The 9,993-nt window shown below is 40.6% G+C and overlaps 1 protein-coding gene across 1 annotated transcript; it reads right to left on the bottom strand.

Annotated features, from left to right (window-relative positions):
- pgrmc2 (progesterone receptor membrane component 2) lies at positions 1-8,970 on the bottom strand. Its single transcript, XM_086152133.1, has 3 exons — positions 8,596-8,970; positions 2,478-2,633; positions 1-1,577 (listed from the first exon to the last, which is right to left on the bottom strand). The coding sequence occupies exons 1-3, from the start codon at positions 8,936-8,938 to the stop codon at positions 1,480-1,482; spliced, it is 597 nt and encodes a 198-aa protein (XP_086008259.1). The 5' UTR covers positions 8,939-8,970; the 3' UTR covers positions 1-1,479.
- Between the last annotated feature and the right edge of the window lie 1,023 nt (positions 8,971-9,993).

Below are 9,993 nucleotides of genomic sequence, written 5' to 3'. Positions count from 1 at the left end.
TTATTAACCAAATCGATTTATTATGCATGAAACAATCCCTTCCTGCCTCGAACATACAGACACACAAAAACAGACTCTCTCTCTCTCTCTCCAACACACACACACACTCACACACACACACACACGCTCACACACAACATTTAAATACATGAGCACATGGTGGGAATCGGGCGCAGCTCACGGTGTTGTTGCACATGCTTTAATAAAATGAAAGATAATATTTACAGGATCATTTAGTTTTCTGGAAAAAAAAGCTTCTCCAAAAAAAAAACATCTCTCGGTCCCACCCTGCAGCACTACGAAACATTTTTTTTTACATTCCAATTTCAATTTAATTTTTCAATCATTACCTTGAAGGGAATTGACCCCTGTTTAAAAAGACGACCTGGAATTGAAATAGGAACAAAAAAACAAAAAAAAAAACAAACAAACAAAAACAAAACAGAAAATAAAGGTTTGGCTGGAAACAAAAAGATGTAGCATTATTGTATGGAGTTCATCAACTACATAAATATGGCAGTAACACTGAGTATTTCTATTTACAGGGTTGTCGTTGACATGGGGGGGGGCGGGACTTTTGACTTTGTGACAGAGAGTACGCCTTTTTTTGTAAAGAGTCTCGGGGAGGGGCCGAGTTTTGAGCTCTCCTGGGTCGGAACAGACAACAAACAAAATAAGGCACAATTAATACTTGGACCATTTTTGGGAGATGGGGTGGGGAGGGGACTACAGATATCGCAGCTGGTTAGCAAGGCGTGTAAACAATGGCGTTGTTTCGATTTGGGACCCACTTAAATCACCTTTTTCCCTTTGTTTTCCCCATCAGTGACTCCAGCCCCTTCTGATGTGATAAAAAAAAATGGCCCCTGTGAAAAAATTCACCCCGCCCCCCTTCTACTGCCTTTTCTACAAATACAATCACATGGTGACAAACGAAGATGAACCAGTAGTGCAAACACTACAAACAGAACAGGAAAATTCAACGCCAGTTGCCTTTAGTTCGGCCACACTGCCTTTTGGAGGGGTGGGGGTTGGATCGTGAATAGACACGAGAAGAAGCGATTGATAGATTTACTGATTGATAAGCCATTCAACGAAGCCGAAAAGCAGTGTCAGTCGCCACGTGACAAAAACCAGATAAAATGTTTCCCCCATCCTGACGTTCCCATCGGTCAGGTGTCTGACCAACACAGAGACCGCCCTGACCCTCCCCCACCCCCCACCGCCCCTCAAGGCATTTATTCAAATACTCTACAGCAAAGAAACCCCGCCCCCATGACACGGCTCCCCGAGAACCTCCACCCCCAACTGTAGTTTTGCAGGATGAGGGTGACACTAGTTAGTCCTTCCCTCCCAGAGGACGCAGAAGGGGCAGGTGGATGGATGGGGTGGGCTCGGGAAGGGGGTCGGGTCTGTCCAGGCTCTGGTCGATTGGTTGTTGGAGGCGTTTTTGGGGAAGGAGAGGGGCGACAGAGGTGCTCAGTCGTGCTTCAGGTGATCTTTGATGTCCTCCTCATCTGTGTACTCCGACGGCTCGTCGCCAGGCTTCAGCAACCGGCCGACATAATCGTACTTTTCTTTAAAAAAAAAAAAAAAAGAAAAAGAAAAAGAAAAAAAAGTTATAATATTTGAAGTCATCAGTTCATTTGTCAGAGAGGGAAATTAGAAAAAAATAAAAATCATCAAAATATGTCAAATGTCAAAAAGAATTTGCAACAAACATACAAAATGAAATGGCCGTTCAAATATCATACGACTGTAATAGGGATAAAAAAAGGAGGGGGCATGCTTGAAAACTCTCAAAACACTTTTTTGACAAATAATAAATAAATCAATTACCTTTCAAACATTTAGAGCACTTTTTAAACCCAAGTGTGCTCCCCCCCCAAAAAACGCGACCATTCCAGTTTTGTTCGGTTAAGGGGGCTGGTTAAATACGAAGACGGGAGTGAGCAAACATCGGCAGGCGCCCCAGGCAAGTATTTCAAAAATATACCCTTATGTACCAAGTTAACAGAAATTATCATAAAATTCAAGGCATGGAGGTTTTCTTCGATTCCTGTCATGTGACCAGTCACATGACGGAGCCATTTGTGTCTTCACACAAATCTAAAACAGTCACAAGAGCGCCAGAATCAACCAATTCTATAAGGTTTCCAGCCGCTTTGACCTCAACAACCTCTTAAGGTCAAACCAACATGGTCCTGCTTCAATGTGACAGCGATCACACACAGCATAACAGAAGGAAACAGTTTGATTACCAAACAAACATCACACTCGCACACTAAAATAAACCAACACCCCCAATCCCAAAAAGCAGACAAACTCACACACACACTGACACGTACTGTATACCGAAACAAAGACAGAAGGCCAGAAGCACACATGATGAAACAGCTGAGGGCACTCAGTCTGTAACAGGAGCTGAACGGATGTGTAAGAGGTCTATTTTCTGTGGTGGAGGGATGTGTGCCTACCCATGAACTGCATTTCCCACTCCCTGACGCTCTCCATCTGCACGGCGTTGAGGTCCGACAGGTCGTCATACTCGTCCCTCAGGGCATCCTTCTCCAGGCAGAAGGTAGCCAGGCCTCGGGAGGCATCGCGGCCTGCAAATATACCGTATGGACCCTCTGTGGGGGGACGACAAGGCACATGCTTGATCAAAACTCCTGGGACAAGTTTGTAAATTCAAGAGCTGAGATCAATAGGGAAGAATAAAAATATAAAATCATCAGAATGAACTCACTGGAACACCAATCTTACTCTTTCATTAGAGATTTACAGTTAAAAACATTTAAAATCACATACTTCTTATGTCAACATTTTGAACCACAAGTGTATTTGAAATATTAAATATATATATATATATATATAGAAATAGAATAGGAAACATGTCTCTCCAGTGGTGCATGCCATAGGGAAATTTGATTTCTAAGGGTGACAACCTGAAAAAGAACGCCCCTTTTCTAAACAGTAGATTATTTATCTTTTTAGCAAAACAAGTGGTCTTACAGCTCCTTCACATTAAATGTCTCAGTGACAACAATCTTAGCACCAAAAACCTTGAATAAAAACAATGCATCTGCATGTCCTTTCTGATCAGACTGAGGAAAGCCTCTGCATAGTAACTTTCCTGAAATTGTTTCTTTTAAGTTCCTTTGGATTATTTTCCATCCCACTGGTGTTCCTGTCTCTAAAAGCATCATCATCGGTCCACTGTCTGTCCAATCACAGCTGCCGGCCGATGAGAGGCGGGGCTCAACTTGGGCTGGTGGCCTGTCAGGCAGCGGTGAGCACGAAGTTATCTCTTCACATCGCATTTGGGTTTTCCTTGACGAAATGGTCAATAAACCCGACTAAAAGAGGGTTTTCGAGGTGGTTGGAAATAGATCCTGGATCGGATTACTGCTCGAGAACAAGGCGAGCAGGACATTTCGCTTGGCAGGAGGATGTAGAATATTAGTACTAGCATCCTGCTGGAGTTTTGGTTGGAGAGGTTGAACTAAGGTTGTTTTACTGAGTTTGTTAATAAAGTTTTATATGGATGTCTCTAATTCCGGATCTAAACTCATAATCGGGGAATAAATTGATTCCATACCCAAACCTCACCAAAACGACATAATCCATTTTGAAGGATTGTTAACAGCTCAGTCACATCCAGAAACTTGATCATAGGTCAGGGGTCTGAATTTGTGCCATTACATTGAACATTTCTGTCAGATCCACGATTCGCAATATGCTCTAAAAAAACGGAATCAGTGGGAAATCACCCCCAAAAAGTTCTAATGGAAATTACCTGAAATCCAAAAACAGAAAGAAGAAACTGAGAGAAAAATTTAAATCAAAAAATGTCATAACAGAATCCAATTGTTCAGGACGTTTAAAAGTGTCTGACTCAGAGCGGCAAACTTCAATCTCTATTTAATTTTTTAATAAAAATGTCCTCATCTACTTTGAGGTGTCAGGTGGAAAACCCACGTGTCTGGTCAATGATGACCCAGTCAACCCTCATTTGATTTAAATTTTGTATTTTCTCTGTCTTCTTTGTGTAGAAATTAAAATGCCTCACTGACTTCATGATACGAGTTGCAGCAAAAACAAGGGAAGTCACCCCTGGTTGAATGCGTTGAAAAGAAGAATGATGACAATAATAACAGCGATAAAATAAATAAATAGCATGATGCGAGTGGAGCGCCCCGTGCCTGGCCCGAGGTCGCGGTCACATGTCCGATCACCCACCGAGCATCATCTGACCGACATGTGAGAAACACTCCGATTAACACAGCAACGGAGATGAGCAAAAAAAAAACAAAAAAAAAAACAGCGAGCCTTATCGGCTGAGAGATAAGATGTGCTTTGACTTCACCTTGAAGATAAAACGGCAGATGGCGCTGCGCCACCTGCATCCCCATTCTATACTGGGTTTATTACTGTGTAATAAATCAGGTGTATGTGTCAGCGCCAAGTCTGTGTTTGAACTTGACCTGGGCGTCTGTTATTACCTATTTGAACCCAAACACGAATTGAGGATGGTTCATTTCAACCCATGACTTGAAAAGCTGTAGGTACTTCCTCAGTGGCAGGTATCACAAAGCACAGCCAGTGTTTTAAAAGTTCATTAATGATGACTGATATTTATTAATTGTCTGAAAACTAGTCATGAATTACTTTTTATTTCAAGCTGTGAGAAAATTACTTCACTGTCAACATCTGGGCTTTTTTCTTCATTTAGTTTTTGTTTAGGTTTTTAACAATTTGCAAGTATGGTAGTCAGGTCTTTTTCTCGAATAATGATGATAAAAAAATTATGATAATGTTAAAAATAAACATTTAAGAAACAACAGGCTATTTGACAAAAAAAAAAAAACACATCAAAATATTTCTGCAAAATTTGCAACATACCCACTTTAAATACATACTAGACCTTAGAAAATTACCTGAAAAACACAACCCTGCCCCCCCCCCCTTATCTTGAACAACATCTGTAAGAGTTCTCAGTCATCGGGGTAATGTTTAATCGTTGTCAAATAAGTCCAGTTGCCATGATAGGAAATGACAAGGGTTTATCTTTAGATTCATATTCAAGTGGGAATGGAACCTGCTGCTGCCAGGCAACCTTAAAAATAAGCCTGAAATTAGCAACGGACAAAAACAGATGAAAATGTTGGCAGTAAAAAACTCCAAAGTATCGTTCATTTTAAACATTTCTGATTATTAAAACGTAAATATTCAATGAAGTAACGTGCCAATGCTTTGGGGCCATTCATAATTCTAACAGGCTGATTGACATCCTGTCAGGTGACTCGTCAGATGTTGAAGTCGACTGGACAAATACCACTGTTAGGAGGTCGAAGCTCTGGCTGCCGTCTGACAGGATGACATCTGATGCCACTGAGGCGGCATTTGAATAATTACGGTTCATTTTAGTGGAGTGAGTCATCAAGATGTTGAGTGACAGGGTTTATTTGGAAGGTTGCCTGCCAAATCCCCATCTGGATCTGACAAACACCAATACAAAAACAAGAAATTAAAATAAGTGTTTATACCCTGTTAGATATTGCCTGACAATATAGTACAAAAAAGTAATGATGAAAATCTGTCAAGACTTTTCAATGAAATAAATAAGAAAAAAAGACTCACAAATGAGGCTGGTATTAGCTTAGATAAAAAGAAGCTAAAAATGAAACTACACAAATGTCAGGTAATCCAGAAAAGGGGTGAGGAGAAAATAAATAAATAAACAAATAAAATTAAAAAGAAAAAATAGCCAAAACTTGAAAAAAAAAGTTGAATTTACTGACAAAAAGCACAGAAATGGTTAAAAAAAAAAAAAAGACCAATGAGGCAAAAGTGAGCGGGAAAAACAACCATGAGGTCCGAAATTAACTGAAAATTCTTCTGACGCTGACACAATATGAAGAGACCAAAAAAGGGTTACAAAGTCAATGTGTGAAAATTACCAAAGGCTGATGTATGAGCTTGAATCGGCATAAATCTTTCGAAAAAACGATTGGTGTGAAAAATCACAGGTCAGACAATCAATTTGTGCCATCTGTACTTGTTAATCCCACCTTCAATGACCAGGCTGTCTGCTGTAAAGCTCTGGCAGTGGGATTATTTTCGCAAAAGAATGTCTCCTTCCTTTTATTAATTTAACATTAGTTCCTATTTTTCTGGCCATTCAAGATAATTTTGGGGGGGGAACTCCAAGATGGTTTTCTCATTTTCTATTAAATCTATATCAGCCACTGGGGGAGCAAAGATTTAAGAGAATAAATGAATAAATATACCAAGTAAATTAAAAAATACTTTCCACACAATGAGTTTCAGGATAGAGAGATAGATATTTTTTTATATTAGACCAGAGATTGTGCATGAAACTCAATGACCCTATTTTCTGACACTGTTTTGCAAAAAAGGTTCTGTTTTATGTTCTAACCAGAAAAAAAATGCTGATAAAATGTTCTTCATTTGGACTTTTATGAATAAAGTGGACCTTAAAGTGGGCTTTATCAAAATCTCCGTCTGAACACAACATCTGAGAAAATTACACGGCAACTATTTTGTCAGGATTGTTTTTCATTGTTAAAGTTTCCTGGAGTTAAACTACAGAGCCTTTCAAGTAAATCGACCTGAATTAAAGGAGAAAGGAAAAAAATGCAGAAAGACTGAGCCGACAACGTTATATAAGTGCTTCTTTCTCTATTTGCTAAAAAGGCAGAGAGGAGTGAGCCGCTGTTTGCTCTCGAGTCCCTGTGACCCCATTCCTCCGGATGCCTTCGCTTTATTTGTGCACAGAAAATGACAACCAATGCTACAGAAAAAAAAACTAAAAACAGATTGAGCAGGCGAGATAAGCAATGGAAGGAAATAAGAAGTATGCAATGACTTTTAAATGCAGCACTTAATGTGCCTGCAGCATGCTGCTGAGCCGACGTCCCCAAGTTCTTACAACATACTTTTCATAAACATTAACACCAGTATTTGACTTAAAATTTATGTTACCCCTGGATTCAACCACTGTCAGGCAAATCAGGTGATGCACCTGATTTCCTCCCATTTTTCAGATATTTTTATGAGGAAAAAAAAGAGCGTGTTCTTTTTCCCCAAATAAGGCTGAGACAATCATGACTCTAAGTTTGGAAAATAAACTGAAACACAGAAATTAGCCTGGCTATAATTAAAACAAATAATAATAAAATATGAAAATAATATTAAATAAAGAAAATAAATGATATGGTTCACTTCCTCCTGTCATGTCAATCAATCACATACTAAACAATCACGTAATACTTCTGCATAATTTTCTCAAGGAAAAAAATGACTACCACCATGTGAGGATATTTCTGTTGCATTAAAAACAAACAAAGAAAAAATTTTTTATAAGATGCGGCACTGCAAAGTAAGGTGATTAGTAAGACATTGGGATCAATCCAAGCAACCCCATCTACAAACCCTAAGGTCTGCAGGGGTGTGACAATAGGCTCATGAACATTTTTCCAACGGATATTATAGTAAAGTTAAACCACTGTCTACTTGTGCGGACAAATGAAACATAACTTCCAAACTGATTTGTGTTGCAAAGATATATGGGTTTAATTGGTTACTGCGGCAATGAGCTGTAACCTGAGATGACTTGAGGGAAAAACTCCTTCAGGGCCAAAACACCCAAAGCAGTGAAGGCATTATCCATCATCAGTCAGTTCAGCACTTCTCATATCGGAATGCGTTTGATAACCACATGGTAGTTCTTCCGATTTCTTTTGCACAACATTCTCAATTGTGTATGTTTTAAAATTCTGCATACTTGCCCCTTGGTATCTTAAAAACAGCCAGGTCTACAATACTTACAACTGGTGAAAATATTATTGAAAACACGTGTTTAAACATGTTTAGTTTTTGCTCATGACATAAACCATTGTGTTGCTGTGTAATGTTTTCCTTTAGCTTCCAATTTGAGATCAGCAAAAATATAGTCCTTTTTGAATATTCCCGAAAATCTAAAGCAGGCTAGGCAGATGCTGGACTGTTTAACTGATCGGGGTTATCTAGAAATAACTGCATTTCTTGACGCACCTGCGCGTAAACGCAGAAAACAAGAGTTTGTTTATGTAGATCTGCTTCTGCTGAGATTTAGTAGTAATTAAGGTGTAAAACTTAAACACATTGGAAAGTTGCCAGTGCTCTAGCTGAGAGTAGCGTCCAGTAAACAAGTGGCGGGACGAGACGTTGCAGTGTCTCCCTGTGCACGTCAACAAGCTAGCAAGCTAGCTTAAGAGGGCTAGCTAACGTTTAGAGCACTTTTCGACCCCAAGTGTGCTTTTCACCCCCCGAAAAACTCGACCTTTCCAGTTTTGTTCGGTTTAGCGGGTTGGTTAAATACGAAGATGGGAGTGAGCAAACATCGGTGGGCGCCCCAGGCAGGTGTAGAGGTAACAGTTAGCGGATCCATTCAAACACCCGAAGCCAAACAACGACGCTAGCTATTCACAAAGGTTTGCGCCCAAATTTTGCCCACCAGGACGAGTAACAACAACACGCCAAGCTAACTCCGGCCGCTGGAACGCAGCCGTTTGCCCGCCGCACACGCACCTTTCCCGTAAAACTTTTTGCCGCTGGTCACGTCGAAAACTTTCATGTTGACAGCCATCAAGATGCGGGGGTTCTGGAGTCCGTCGTACTCCCGCAGCTGCTCCAGAGTGAAGTCCCGTCTCCTCATCTTTGGAAGCGCCGAGGCCTCGTCACCGTGGGCCGCGTCGGAGACCAGCCGCCTGCCCCACCGCCGGTACGCCGCCAGGCAGAGCGCCGCCACCGCGACCAAAATACCAATGTTTAGCAACATTCCGCCGAGGCCGAGTCCACCGAACTCATCCGCCGACCCCTGCCCGCCGCTGTTGTCAACTGGGCCGCTCGAACTGTCTCCATCGTCCGCCATACTGCACGGTTAGCGCCTAGCCTGCCCGCCCCTGGACGGATGATGCGTTCACTGTCTGCTGGGAGAAGCAAGGCCACTAGTTGAGCACGTTGTGTTCCGGGGAGCGTCGTAAAAATGCTTTTCACGTACCGAGTCATCGCTGTCTGATAGTTTCGACTCAAAAGCGAGGAATCCCCGAGTTTTTTTTCGTTGAACAGATGTCATAATTTAAAACGCATTACAGTTAATGTTAAACCTGCCGCGGATTTTTTTTATAGGTTTTCTCTATGCTGGCAATATATCTGCGAGCTGAACTGGTAATTCACCTCCAAATTGATAAGACTTATCCTGTCTGGGTTAAATTTGAAATACAAGCAATAACCTTCATCGTGTTTCAAACTTCTACAAACTTTTAGATGTCGTTGATGACTGCCATGCTATCATCTAACGTAACTACTGATAATCTTTCGGAGAGATAAACATCTCTGATATTTCCTTTTAGTTTTGACGTGCAACATGCATTAGTTAAAACTGCGAAATCATTTGAGGTTATTATCCCCACTTATAGGGGTCTTTATTTCGAGAAAGCAGAAAATTGTTTTCAAGGTTTCTTACTTTCGGTCTCACACTACCGTATGAGAAGCTCATTACGTCACACTGACGTCATTCGAGTTCTCGTCTTTGCCAAGACAGCGTTCGTCTTTTTACGTCTTTGCAAAAAAAAAAAACTAAATTACATTCAAATTTCAGAGGAGAGGCCCAGTACTTGTCACATCAGCCACATCGCCTTTCGTAAATCAAATAACTAGACTCGATTCTAAACCCTGGAGTTGGATAAGTGAAGTTATTGTGTGGCAGAGGGTAAAAGAATCCCCCTGCCTACTTCCCTCGTTATCAATAATAAAATGATAAATCAAACCTAGCATGGCAATAATTAGTGTTTTAGTAATTAAAACATCTCTCTAAAAGAAACTCAGATCTGCCATGATTTTTCCCTGATGTTAAATTTATATTATATTATTCAAAAAAATTATCTCATGGATTAAAGGCGTTTTGTAGAATAAGACGCTCACCTT

The sequence above is a fragment of the Fistularia commersonii genome, chromosome 1 (genome assembly GCF_037954325.1).
Source record: "Fistularia commersonii isolate RoL2024-O1a breed Wild chromosome 1, RoL_Fcom_v1.0, whole genome shotgun sequence".
Taxonomy (NCBI): Eukaryota; Metazoa; Chordata; class Actinopteri; order Syngnathiformes; family Fistulariidae; genus Fistularia; species Fistularia commersonii.
Note: the sequence above shows the minus strand (reverse complement) of the source record. Positions and strands in the feature narration are given on the sequence as shown.

Bases quoted from the DNA above. Each gene is read 5' to 3' on its own strand.
- pgrmc2 (XM_086152133.1), bottom strand. From the start codon at position 8,938: ATGGCGGACGATGGAGACAGTTCGAGCGGCCCAGTTGACAACAGCGGC. The intron at 2,634-8,595 runs GTGCGTGTGCGG...GTCCCCCCACAG, and splicing joins CAAAAAGTTTTACGGGAAAG to AGGGTCCATACGGTATATTT. The intron at 1,578-2,477 runs GTAGGCACACAT...TTTTTTTTAAAG, and splicing joins GTGGGAAATGCAGTTCATGG to AAAAGTACGATTATGTCGGC.